General features: G+C 39.0%; 1 protein-coding gene across 1 annotated transcript in view; it reads left to right on the top strand.

Annotated features, from left to right (window-relative positions):
* The window catches only part of CCDC60 (coiled-coil domain containing 60), a 22,040-nt gene extending 8,340 nt beyond the window's left edge, over positions 1-13,700 (top strand). Inside the window, exons 6-12 of the mRNA XM_009573821.1 lie at positions 1,701-1,929; positions 6,595-6,685; positions 7,319-7,417; positions 7,826-7,954; positions 9,295-9,426; positions 11,961-12,150; positions 13,602-13,700. Coding sequence (XP_009572116.1) covers positions 1,701-1,929; positions 6,595-6,685; positions 7,319-7,417; positions 7,826-7,954; positions 9,295-9,426; positions 11,961-12,150; positions 13,602-13,700 — 969 coding nt within the window. The remainder of the gene's footprint in view (positions 1-1,700; positions 1,930-6,594; positions 6,686-7,318; positions 7,418-7,825; positions 7,955-9,294; positions 9,427-11,960; positions 12,151-13,601) is intronic.
* The last annotated feature ends 520 nt before the right edge of the window (positions 13,701-14,220 follow it).

Genomic DNA, 14,220 nt, shown 5'->3' with positions numbered 1-14,220 from the left:
TGAGTGATGCTTAGGAATATAATTAGGAGAACTCAATAAAGAACCAGTGGGTTTCTCACTCTGTAGCACATCTTACATTTTGATCTTCAGCAGTTTGCTTAAGCTTTTAGTTCTTTGCTTTGCCCCCTATAAGGCTAAATTAAACAAGTTTTGTGAAGTGCTTTTAGATCCCCAGGTGAGGCACTCTTAGAAATACGAGCTGTTGTTACATGCAGGCTATTTGCTCTTGTTATTTGTCAACACCTGCAGCTCGTACCCTCATGACATAACTAAAATGATTCAACAGAAGATTATGATTTCTGTTGGGGAATAAGCAGCAAAAGTTGTAAAACTTTTAAAAGACAAATATTGTGGTTTTATGCAAATATTCTTCCTGCTGTTAGCAAACTGAGAGGGAAAGTCAGCAAGTCAAATGAGAGTTGTTTCTAAATATGAGGCTTTCTGATTTTTTGTTGTGGTTTAACCCGGCAGGCAGCCAAACACCACACAGCCGCTTGCTCGCTGCCCCCGCTGCCCCCAGTGGGATGGGGGAGAGAATCAGAAAAAAAAGAAAACAAAAATTCATGGATTGAGATAAAGGCAGTTTAATAGAACAGAAAAGGAAGGGAAAATAATAATAATAATAATAATCATAGAATATACAAAATGAGCGATGCACAGTGCAATTGCTTACCACCCAACAACCGTGACCCAAAAAAACCAAACGATTGCTACTTCCTGGACCACACCCCCTATTTATATGATGAGCATGATGTCATATGGTATGGAATACCCTGTTGGCCAGTTTGGGTCAGCTGTCCTGGCTATGCTTCCTCACAGCTTCTTGTGCTCCCTGGCAGAGCATGGGAAGCTGAAAAGTCCTTGACTAGTGCAAACATTACTTAGCAACAACTAAAACATCAGTGTGTTATCAACATTATTCTCATACTAAATCCAAAACACAGCACTGTACCAACTACTAGGAAGAAAATTATCTCTATCCCAGCTGAAACCAGGACATTTTTCCATACAGTCTTACCAGTTCTCTAAAGTCAGGTCCAAATGAACATGAGCGGAAGAAACCAAAGTGTATCAGTCTTGATGTGTCTTTTAGCATTTACATTGCTGAGACTTTTTTTTTCCTCCCTGAATTAATGACAATTTCCTTTCTGTCACTTACACTAATATTACTTGAAGACGGCTTTTCAAATTTGATATGAAACTTGTAGTGGAAATCCTGGGTTTCTTTAGGGGCACTTGCTTTATAATACATATTGTTCTGATTATCAAGCCTGCAGAATTCAGTCTGCTTTCAGACTTCAGTTTTACATTCCTGACACAGGAAATTCATTTGCCAGGTTATTGGGTGTTGGGAGGAAACCTGAATGTTTATCAAACCACTTTGAGCTATTCTTCCCTGTACATGAGAAGGTTGCTCTATCACAAACCCTCTGTGCAGCTGCAGTGTTACTCATTTACAAATTAGCTTAATCTGTTGGCATTAATGCTATAGCAGAGGAGTATTGAAGAAAGATAACAAAATGAAGGAGGTCCTACCCAAGAAATCACTAGCTTGTTTGAAGTCACTGGAGAAAAATCTGTGAGGTTACAGGAGGACCAGAAGGGTCTAATACTGGAATTAGTTACAGAAATATGATTGATTGTTGTCAAATCGCTATAGAAAACCCCTCCTTTCTATTCCCTTTTTCTTCTATGTACAGAAACACACCTGGAAAGCACAATACAGTCCACTTAGCAGGAAGACAAACAAGACATCTACTCCGGGTATCTCTCAGCTTAGCGGACAGTCATCTCCCCATGGTCAAACCCCTCGTGGCAGCGAAACTTCCACTGTACTTTGCTCTGAAGACAATGTCAAGATTAATGTAGCTTCATCTGATGTTACGAGTGAGTCAGCACAAGCTAAAGAACAACAACCTCTTTTCCCCTGTGAGTTACTTTTCTTGACTGCCAATATCAAATGGATTTGCTTTCAGTGTTACTAGGGAGAACCTACGTCAAAGACACTGCTAGATGTACCAGTGTATTTCTCTTCAGGCATATGGAACTTCGTACAAGTCTCTCTGTGCCCTCCCCGTTAGCAAATTGGCTTAAAGACAATATAATCCCATTTGAATATTAAGTAATAGCTTTAATTAATATTCAGTTACAGCAGTTGTATAATCAGACTGTCATCCACATCTATAAGGTCCAACAGTGAAACTGTTCTCTGCCATAACCAACTGATCCACTGAATATGTGTCTGTCTAACTTAGGGGGTTCTGTTTAACTTAAGGGTTTCTTACTCTCTATTCCTCCTACTCATCCATCGGTGATTACCTGCGCTTGATAGACCTGACAGAATAGTTTATCTGTTAGCTCTGCGATGTGTTTCAGTACAAAGCTAGGTAATCTAAAGTCTTTTCCCTTCCTTCTAAGTAAAGCTGGACCAGAAAAGCACGTTAGCATTTAGTACTGCTAATTACCTTTTAATTGATATTTATATTATCATTATTAGGCTGACATCATGCTCTGCTAGACTCTAAATTACCACTCAGGAAGGAGCTCTTGGAGTCATTTGGGATAGTTCTGTGAATGTTCAGTAGCTATCAAAAAGGCAAGGAGAACCCTAAGAATGAAGTGGAAATCAAAGCAGAAAAATGTTATGCAAAAACACAACTGTTTTATATGTGCTTCTTCAGTTCTGGTGTTTCCAATTCAGACAGGCTGGTATCAGAAGTAGTAAAGTTTGATGGGAAAAAAGTGGTGAGGTAAGCTAGAGATACAGAATAGCTTCCGGATGAGAACCAATGAAATAGATTAGGGCTCTTCAGTCCAGAAAAGAAATGGCTGAATACAAGGTTGTGACAGATCTCCGTAACATCATGAAGCGCATGGAAAAAAGCGATTAGAGTGGTTTTTCACAAGTTCCCTTGACACCAGATTTATGGCTCACCGAATTAAATTACCTGGCAGAAAATTTAAAGCAATGGGAAGTGTTTTCATGCAATGCATAATTAAACTTAGGAATTCATTGCTACAATATATTGCTGGAAGTATATTCAAGCAATTTAAATTAATAGAAGAAAAAAACAATTAATTGCTCTTAAATGTAAAGGAATGGACACATTCTCTGGGTCTGAAAGACCTTTAGGTTCAGACTGCCAGAAGCCGGGTTGATATATCGGGAAGCTTGCGTTAATATCATATACTACCTACGCAGCTGCTGCTGTCCATGGCACTGAGCGCAGAGGAATGGGCATCTATGACATGAATGGGAGTAGTGGGAATTCAAAGCTGTAATTTCAAGCAATTTGTTTACAAATGTAGGTGAACAATTGGTTTGTGTGTGAGATGAGATTTGAAAATAATCTTCAGAGCTGTAACAGCTGGGAGCCTCCGTTTGCTGTGGGACATAAAGAAATATCTTGCAGTATGTGTAATGTATGGGAAGGATCTTCAGTGTACCATTTGGAACAACATCTATCACATGATTGCCTGTGATTTCAGGGGACTGGCCTGAGTTACCAGTCTGGTCCTCTCAAGGATTATGTTCCTAGCTCTAAAAAATATGGGAAGTTAGTTTCTGCAGAGCAGCTCTGTAGCAAAGGTTGCATTCTGTAATTAATTCTGAAGCTGCTAGAATCATGTTTAATCCAGGATTCTGATTATAGGATGCTTCATGGACAAATCACAAATGGATTACAAGTACAGCTGCCCTGTAGCCTTATACCCCAAATTCACAAAGCTTCATGTAACTCATACAGACATAATTTTGAGAGCACACGCAACCCTAACCCACACATATGCATATATATATTTCAAAAGTGGGAAAGAGATTCTGTAGTAGGCAGCTAATCAGTAGATACAGCTGAGTGTGTTCTTACAGAAAGATTTCTTTTACGGAAAGAATTCATAACTCAATATAAAGCCTTTTGTCCAACTGTAATTTAGATGCTGTTGTTTGGGGACTGCTGCTGTAGAATGTCTGCTTATACAAATTTGATTTTTCAGTGCTGTTGGCTGAGTGAGGACCTGTACTAGTGCAAAAGTTTAAATGTTACATCATGTTGACAAAGGTAAATGTGGAAGCTGTGGTCCTTGCAGCTGTGGTATAACAACAGGCCACTGCTGAGGTAGTCTCATTTATCATTTAGTCCCTACTTAATCAGTCAAAGGTTTTACAAAGCAGATTAGTGTTCTAAGCTTGCTTCCTTCACCACACTTTAAAAAACCTCTTTTTGTGCAGACAGAGACTATATGTTCTAAATGTAAGCCTAATTTTTCATGGTTACTATGTAATGAAGAATGTGTGTATGCAGATCAGTTCAAATGACATACATTTTCTTCACACTGAGAAGTAAAATGTGAGACCTGTATCTGAGAGATTAAACACTAACTGGATTTTATCCCCAAAGCTTTCCGGCCAGCAGTTTAGCTTTGAATTCCCAGTCAAAAATATACTTTTAAAAGAGGAGGTATAAGTATTTGTGCAAAGGATCTTCATTATAAAACTTATACCTGAATTTGGGGCTTTTCTTTGGGATTGATCAATGTCTTTTCAATTGATTTATCATTTTTAGATCCCTGCAAAACAGGTAAATATTAGTACCCCATTTCACAGATGATTAACTAAGGCATAGAAATTGCTACATTCTTCTTTGCTGTTTTTCTCTTTTCTAATTAATGTCTGACTAGCTCACAGCTATGGAGGTTAATATTTCAAAAATATTATTAATATGGACAAGCTTGAGTATTTGTTTTCTCAATTTCTCCAGATGGAGAATTGGAACAGGTTCTAATGCTACAAAATAGAGGGCAGAGAGGTATCATGCCCTCTGTTTCTGTTGATCAGCCAAAAAGAGGAGCTATATCTCTGTGGTATTAGCCCCGGTCTGCGTACTGTCATCTCCCTCTAAAATCTGCCAACAGGACTGCTTTCAGGACTGGCTTTAGACAACTCAACTGATCTTGGAGAAAACATCAAATGCAGCCACTGCTTAGTATAGCCCTCTTCCCCCAAAGCAACATTATCTGCAGAGTAGATGGGTTTCAGATATCTAGCTACTCAATCTGCCCAAATGGTAACCATAAATAGAAAGGACTGGGTTCTTCTAAGAAGGGTTCTGACACTGCATGCCAAGAACAGATGAGATTTGTATGCAGCCTTAGCTCAGTTTGAGCAGAGGTTCCCTGCCCATATCGATGTCAGGTTCCTAAACCCTGTGGGGGTCAGCCTTTGTATTGAAAGTGCTCCTCAGCTCTAGAAGATTCAGTGGCATAGCCAGCATCTTACAGGCTTACACTTTGAGACTAGTAAGGGTCACGGTGGAACCATCATTAGAACCAGTCAGTGCTAGAACTTAGGAGTTTCTGACTGGGACCTTGGCACTCTTGAAACTCACCTGGCCACAGCTAATAGAGGATCTTCATTATAAGCATGGTTCTTAAAATTTAAGCCCATTAGCTGGTGCCCAGCAACTTGTTCCATCCATGTCTTACATTTATAAATTCACCGTGTAATATTCTGTATTTCTAACAAGTAGAAATAGTTTGTGCTGCTATTTAACACAGTCAACATTCAGCAGTCACTTTCTATTATGCTATATCTGGTGCTTCACAAAAATGTAGGAAAAGGACCTTTTGAATTTGGGGATTACAACTTCAAGGTGTTGAGCACTCAGTAAAATGTCACTTGTTACCATGTAGGACATATTGAGCACCTCAGAGGATGACTTAGAATTTGACAGCTAGCACTGGGATTTTTAATAACAAGTGTGACAGTTGTTTTACTGCATGAGTGATTGGAGGGAAGAACACAGAGAAGATGGCCGTCTCAGTGTCTCTCCCGGGGTTTGGCATCTTGAAACAGCAGTGGGAAGGAAAACTAAGATGTCAATTTGAAGGAAAACGGTGAGTTAAATTGGCTTTCCAGGTATTCAAGGGAGATGAGAATATAAGCATTCACAGTACAGTGGAAGACAGAAAGAGAGTAAATAGTGTTATTAGTGAGAGAGATCTGCTCAAAGGTGGATAATATGGAAACTATAGCCAATGAAGGACTACTTGAGGACGTGTCTTAAGTTTTAGTGGATGCTGATAAGGAGACACAGAGAGGCATCACAGAGATACCTGTTGATGTTAAATGTATTAAATTCCATATGATATTTAAAAGAAGAATGACTTAAAAATTCAGAAGACTTGACAGTTATGCCAGTAGAATGCTAGCAGCACAGTACAGGAACCGAAAATAGACTTTCTGCATAGAGAAATCTATGTTCAAATCTACCTGGTTTTCTAATATGCTATTTTTATAAGCATCTAATGTAAAAAATATTTAGTATCTTCTACTTGATGGTGGTTTTTTCACAGCTGAAAGAACAAAGCTTATGTTTTCAAAAGTGATTAATGAATTAGGTGCATTCGTATTTGGGTACCTATCTTGAAAGCTCTTTTAAAAGCTGCTTTTTTTGAAGAAACTTTAATTTTTAGAAATACTAAATAGCAGGTTTCTTCAGGATGTCTCATTCAGGCCAGCATATGTGGCATCCTCTCTGCAAGGAAGAGAGGAATGCACTATTGAGTTGGCATGTTTTTACAGAATTTTTTTATCAGCCCTACAGAAAGTCATCCAGATTACACATGAAGAGGTGTCAAAAGATGTCCATAAACAAGAAGATATGGTTAAGAAGACTGGACTGCAGCGGTACGTTACCTGATGTGTTTCTGAATGACTAGGAGAAGCAACTCATCAGGATAGAGCTTATGCTTTTTTTTTTTTTCTTTCTTTCTTCCCCCTTCCCTCCCACCATCCCCCCCAAACAACTGAATTCAGCATTCAGTGAATTCAGGTGACATTTACATTTTTTGGCATGGGTGGCAGAATAGCCCATTTTACTGCTGTGCAAGCAGTATGTATTTTCTGCAAAATACTGCATGATTCTTGCCTCTGCAAACAGAAGAGACCTTATGCTCCAGCAGCTTTGTAGAAAAAGCAATGTTCTATCTTATTCCTATAGAACTGTTTCTGTTTCTACCATTGCATTTTCAGTAGTCTCTCTATAACACTTCCAGCTAAGCTTATATTAGATGTGTTCCCTCATTACTCAGTTCTGTGGTGGTTTCCACAGCTATAAGATCAACATGACAAAGTCTAATTACAATTAGACTTTGCTGAAGCATTTTCTCCCTTGAGTTGAGATCAAGAGAAATAAATTTTGTACCTGGATAGCTCCAGCAAGTCTGTAATATTAAGAATGTTTTATAAGCGCCTGTAGAATTTTTCACATTCTGGGGAAGGCATACTGTATGCTATTTTAAACCTTGTTGTGTCTTACAGTTTGTTGCCAGTGGCTCAGAAGTATTACAGAGTAAACATGCCATTCATTAAGGACCAAGAGAGTATAATACCAAGGAAGCAGAGGCCCAGAAGGCAGGGGTAAGGGTACAAATCTGCTTTTGAAGCACGTTATATTCTGTATAAACTCAGCTTTATGTGTGGAAAGCATTTGGCATGCAAATGTCAGAGAGCATTTTATTAGAGACCAGAGCAGGCCAGGGAAACCTTGCAGCACGCTTAGTACATTTCAATGCAATGCGAAGGCACTTTCCTGGAAGGATGTGACTGGAATTTAATATCACTTACAATTTTTTTATTCATAAAATTCTTTCATAAATTTGATGAATTAAAAAACCCTGTAAATTATATTAAGTTTTGATTTTTACTGAGAATAAGGAGACCTAAAAATTTATGTGGGCTCACATCACTATATGTTCTGAGCAAAGAGGTACTTACCACAAAATGGTTACCACAAGATGCTAATTCAAGTTTTGTGTGTTGTTTTAGTTGCAGCTGCCATATCAGCTCTTTCATTAAAAGCAAATCTAACTTGCGTGCCGATATGAGGCAAAAGTTCACAGCAGTACGTGAAGAAGCAGCTTGTTGCTTACGTGATACTCTAGAGCACCTTGAGAGGTAGGAAGAGATTGTTTTCTGTATACTCTTAAAACACTACACACCTTGCTTCTGACCAGATCTAGGACTTGTCTTCAGGCCTTTTAAAGATGGATTGACATTAAAATAAGAATATAGGGATGATGATAGAAAGTTTTATGACTGTGTACAAAAAATATGTTACAGGTTAAATATTTACAGCAGTGTTTTGGGATATTTCTGAATTACTTTTCTGGAAATAGTTTTGCTAAAAACATTGGATGTATTTACTTTGGACATCATAGTCCTTTTCACCCAAAGACAGACAATAAATTCAGTCACATACAATCTTGTGTTTTCAGTTCAGAGATCACTGTATTGTTCTTCAATATTACTTTGACTCTTCTTATAGTAACAGTTGCAATGTCCTCTCTCAAGGCTTTTTCCCAGATCAGTGACATTTCTACCTCGTTGACCAGCCGAAGCCTGTCATCTTTTCCTTTCACCCAGAAACATTCATCTGTGATGTTTGTGCAAATTCTTTTGTCTCAGTAGCCGTCAGACCTTCTCTACGTTGCTGTTCTGAAGGATATTATAGGCACAGTTTTCTTTCACCCTCTCACTTCCTTCTTTCCATTCTTCTGTTCCATTTTGTACTTAGATTTTTTTTTTTTCCTGTCCCCAGAGCTTTCCTTATCTGGAGCTGGGTCCTTGTTTTCTTCCCTGAGCAGCTGCTGTGATTGCATAAGGAACTAATCATTCCAGCATCCTGCAGTATGGAAGGACAAGTCAGATGGAAACTTACTACTTGCAGCTATTTTACCATTCTCCATACAGCCACACAAGCGTATTCTGTTTGATCAGCATTTGGAGATGCAACTTCAGTTTGGCAGAATATAGTATAAGTAATTTATTGGAAAGAAAAGCAGGTGTTTGTGTTTGTAAAAACACAGTAGTACTTTTTGTAGGAGTGCATATGTGAGCCTAATCTCTGGGACTAATTTCTGGCTCAGGTCACTCTATTCCACCTCTCTTCTGTTGTATTTTAAATAATATTTTACCCTAAATCACTGTGCAGTGTTCTGTTTGTTTTTAAGCAGTGGATACCTCATAGAAATTGGAGGTTGAATTTCAGTTTAAATGTTTTGATTCTGAAGTTTGTTTCTTACCTACAGCCTAGAGTTGATATAAAACGTAAACACTTCTTGTTTGTAGAAATATGAATCCATACAGAATTGTTATTAGTGTCCACAGATTGAACATAAAATGTGTTCTTCACGTTCATTGTTTTCTGCCTTCCTTAGTATCTTCCCAGTTAACTATGCAGGAGTATGTTAATGTTTAAAACACAGCTTTAACTTTTAAGGGGTTTTTTTTTGTAGGAGGCAGGAAGAGCGATGTTGTCAAAAATACCAGGCTTTGAAACAATTGAAGTATTTTAGAAGAGACATGGAAAGAATAAGACAGCTCGGCATGAGAGCTGAAAGAGAACATGATGAAGATCGACTAAACTGGTAAGGAGGCACAGAAACCCTCAGTTCAAATGAGATGGTCAGGGTCCCAGAGTTCTGTCTCTAGTACAAAAAGCTTTTTTTTTTTCTTTTTTTCTCCCCAAAGCAAAGTATCAATAGAAACCATTGAATCAGTTGCTGGAAATGCGGGCTTTTCATACTGGTAGCAAAAAAAATACAGATATGATCTCTAGGAGCAGATCTCAGCCTGCTCAGCAAATCGGTTAATTGGAAACAGTAAGAAGGGGGATAAGTAAGAGTTCCTTTCCAGTGATACTGGGCAAAAAGCACTCAGTCCTTGCATTCGCACACTCTCCCCAGTATGCAGCCTTATAGGAGACTTCTTCCGCCAGGAAGTATGTAAAACATGCTGTACCCTGAAGATAAGACATATTGTATGAATGTACATGGGTTAGATTCACAACTTCTTACTGAACTGAACGTTCACAGTACTAAAACTGATGGCAAAGGAGACTTTGACTCTAGCTGTCCATCCATGTTAAAAAGAAAAATATTTCCCTGCCAATGTTTATGAACTGCACATGGATAATACTGCAGCACTTACAAGGGCAAGTAATCACCTAAATGCTTCCCAGCACAGCAATTCTGCAGATTACTGGTGTTTTATGTTTGAAAGGATATTCGCTGTATCCAGTGATCAGCTTCCAAATACACACCAGAAATAGCCTACCAGAATACCTCAGCAAGCTCACAGCGTGTTCCCTACTGCCCTGTCCATGAGAACTCGTTGGACATGGGATTACATGTCCTTCATAATTTGAGATAACAAAAAGTCCATTTCTAATCTCAGGTTCAAAATGCAGGTGGCCCAGGAACACATCAGCCATGCGTTAATGAATAAACCTGGTCTTGGCCTATCTAGCAGAACTCTGGTTTTAATTGTCGAACATATATGCTCCAGCTGTCCCCCAGATTTAAGATCTGGTATGTAAATAAGCTGAAACTGGAGTGGATGTGGTTTTGCTTTTATACTTACAGTTCCAGTAGAAGAAGCCTTAATTTGGACAAAGTTCCATGAGTATAAAGGAGACTCTACTAATAGGGCTTTTTACTTTTCGCCCTATGCAAGAACAGTACTACAAGTCTGCTGTTCCTTCATGTGAAAATCGCGCTTCCATGGTGAAGAGGCTGCCTTGCTTTGACTATGCCAGCACAGTTAGACGAGTAGAGCTTTCTATGCCAGGCCTGTTCTGCAAAGTGCTATCCATGAGGGGTATGAAGAATGAAATCTCTGACAAGGCTGGTCAACCCCCTTGTGGAGACGCAAAGTCATTACAGAGAAATTGCTTTCACCATACCACTTGTTTCGTTTACAGTAGGGCTGTTTTTTCGCATACTCTTGCAAACACTGCCTTGCCAAGAAAGCTGTATCACGGTAGGAACGCTTTACTAGTATATGCTGTCAGTCTAGTTGTCTTACCTCTCTCATGAAGTGAGAAAAAAACCAAAAATAATACAAAATATGAACAGTGCAATGTAAGAGTACACTGAACATAGCTTCCTTTCTCAAATAAAGTATCTTAATGTACGGATCGGTTACAAAAGGCCTATGTGTGACACGATTACGGTAACCTGGGTAATCTAGCCAGTGATAATAAGGAGTTGGTTATACAGTCATATTCATACTAGCAGTGTACTACTGAGTGTAGAACTGGCCCCACTGAAGACGAGAACCTACGTGTTTCCTCTTCCGCTAGTTTAAGGAGGAAATTCCTCACCCCTCTCCTGCTGTCCCAGTAACACGTCTCCTGAACTGGAGGGAGGCAGCACTTACTGCTGATGTGTTGTCAAATCCTCAGCCCTTTGCAATGAAAGCCACAGCACACCCCAGTCATGCAGTCTAGAAAGGTTTGGAACGTCAGTCTCCAGGACTGTCAAAGAGCACTGCAGAATTTACACAGAACATTAAAAAAAAAAAGGCAGTCTTTTCACAAGAGTTTTATTTTTATTGTAATGTGTAATTCTCCTTCTGAATCTCTATATTCAGAGTGAAATGGTAAAGACTACGTGTTACAGTGCACTTACATCAGTGAGATTTATGTCAGCACATAGAGAGAAGAGAACGATGATAGCACAGGGAAAAGGGATAGTAAAGAGAATCAGAAAGTGTGTCAGATCAGGCACTGATGGCACTGAAAAATCCGTAGAGGCTAAACAAAATAAATAGAGAAAAGATGAAGAGGACAAATCTGTAGTAAAATGGAAACATTTGTTAGGATTTTATTATTTGCTTTCATACCCAAGTTTGTCATCCAAAATTTAAGTGAACAATGAAGAAGCATCTATTTCAGGGCCCTGCAAAGGGAATTGGTGCACAAGTCCAATAAAGTAAAGCTCTTTCGCATTATTCACTTGGAATTACACTGAGTATTGCATTCCCCGAAAAGCCGTTTTTTTCTGTGGAAGCTATGGAGGTGGTGAAGTGGCAGAAATGCCAGGCAAATCCAGAGTTATTAATCAGATATGCATTTGTTCCCAGGGCTTCTCTTTTATTGCTGTTCTTCTTCCTGCTAAAGGTTTTCTGTATTGCTTGGCAGACTCCCAGAGTCTGTGAAGAGTGACCATTATGTACAGAAAATCGTAAAGAAACTGGAAAAATATGGCAAGACTCCTGACTTGAAAATTCATCCAGACACCTTTCTTAAGGCTCTGGCTGATCTACAGGTGTGGGAGCTGTGTTCTCCAGAAATTGCTGCAGCTGTTGAGGTGAGATGAGTCCAGTTCTTAATTCTCTGTGTGGTAAGGGTGGAGAGAGCAGGCACCTATGGGTGAAATTCATGCAGTGGAAAGTTACCAGATGAAATCATTTAAGATCTCGCTAAATGAAGATGCTACTATTCACCTTTTACAAGACACTTTGAACTCCTCAGAAGAAAGACGTTTTGACAAGCATTGGATTATTAATCGGTATCATTTTATTATTATGTCATTGCTGATTTATTTACCGCCACAGTGAAAGTGACATCTGTCATAAATTGTTCGGACACTTGAAGAGAAACATTAACTTATGCCCTGAAAAGGCCTGTCATTCCCAGCAGTTACACCCATGAGCTATTCATGTAATGTATTACGTCACTGATCCAGGAACTCTGCAGATATATTTGTTTTGCTTCAGCAACATTAAAAAAAAAATCTGCTTCTCAAGATCTTAAGTTGGGCTCAACTCTTGTAGTTCTAGAAGCAATTGGCAGAAGAGGAAGGACACAAGAAAGGGAAGAGACTACGTTTAGAATGTATACCGCTATGTAGTCTAACCAGGTAACTAACTTACAAAAAACGGCACTGATGCCACCTTGTGTTTTTTGTTCTCATCACAGTTATTTCCCCTAATCTACAAGACCAATAGAAATCTCTGAGAGGCAGCAGGTTACTGTGCATCTTACATATATCGAGTGTTATCACGCCTTACAAAGGCAATGGTTTAGCACTCAACATGTCGAGATCAGACTACCTGTATTTTCTTGATGTCTTATAAAAATAGCCATTTTGTCTTGTGCCCTAGTTTACATAGTCACTAACCAGAAAGGCAGCCTTACCTTAATGTTCAATATATGTCTCTGTTGCTTGCTGGTTTTAGATCTACTTCTCTGCTGTTTCCATTCTGTTCCCTTTGCATTTTGATCCCTCATATTAGTGCGATGGTAATAGAGAAAAATATGTGAGCATGGCTGAATCTCGTATCTACTTATTTATACATCTTTCAAAAATAGCCGCAGAGGAAGGAGGACCTTGGTGCTCCTTCTGACTGGAATAGATAAAGGAAACTGTCGCATTTGAGGAGCAAGCAGAGCATCACTGAATATGACCTGGCTGATACTGACAGAGATTCCAGATGAAGTTCTTATTTCAGGTTGCTTTAATGCATGTACTGCAATGGCAGGTAGAAGACAGCTGCAAGTTTAAAACACAAGGACTTGACTTGGAAGGATTTAGGACATAAATTGCAATGAAGATTGTAGAGTTTTCCTTTTAATTCATTTTAGAGCATATCCAGCTGTTCTGAAAGTTGCATTAAAAATGTTTTGGTGATATAAAGCACTATACTAACTAATGCAGAAGCCATTACATTTTTTCTGTTGTCACAAGGTCAAATTTTCCCACGTTATCTCTCTTACACATAAATCAAAAGCTCAGGAAAGAACCTTTTTCTGTTTCAGTTTGTACGTGAAAGTATTGTGCAGATGCCAGAAGAGGATTTCAGCAAGTGGTTTCAGACAAGAGTAGCCCCCCTCAGTGCACAGTTTTCCACCTTTTAATCAAGTGGCCAGATGAGATGGTTTTCCAGCTACAACTGTCTTCAAGCAGAAAACTACTGCCTGTTGAAACCTGTCTCAAGCAAGACTGGGGAAGGGGAGTTAACTTCAGGAAGTCCCACAGACCACTCTTGCACAACTGAAATTTGTCCCTCTACAGTGCTTCGCTGGCTGTAGGCGGGCATAGAAAATAAAAGCTAAATACTGTTGCTCCTTCCTGTATGATGTCTTGGACTCGCCATCAAATTTCAGTTTCATCTAACCACATAGGACGAAGACTGAGTTTCTAATCACAGGTCAGGTCATTTCTTCAGACGTTCCTCTAACAATACCTGCAGTATAACAAGCATCTACTCAGTACAGATATACTGATTTCCGTATCTAAATAGCATTGTCTCTGTTTGCTCTTCATTTTAGCTCTCCTTTATAAAAAATATTCCAAGCACAAGGTAGTTGTAAGCTTTAAGACAATTCTTTTTTTGCATTAATTCTTTTTTGTAATTTGGATGTTTTATTTCTGCAT

This window comes from Fulmarus glacialis, unplaced genomic scaffold (genome assembly GCF_000690835.1).
Source record: "Fulmarus glacialis isolate BGI_N327 unplaced genomic scaffold, ASM69083v1 scaffold12543, whole genome shotgun sequence".
Classification (NCBI taxonomy): Eukaryota; Metazoa; Chordata; class Aves; order Procellariiformes; family Procellariidae; genus Fulmarus; species Fulmarus glacialis.
This window is presented reverse-complemented; position numbering and strand designations above follow the sequence as displayed.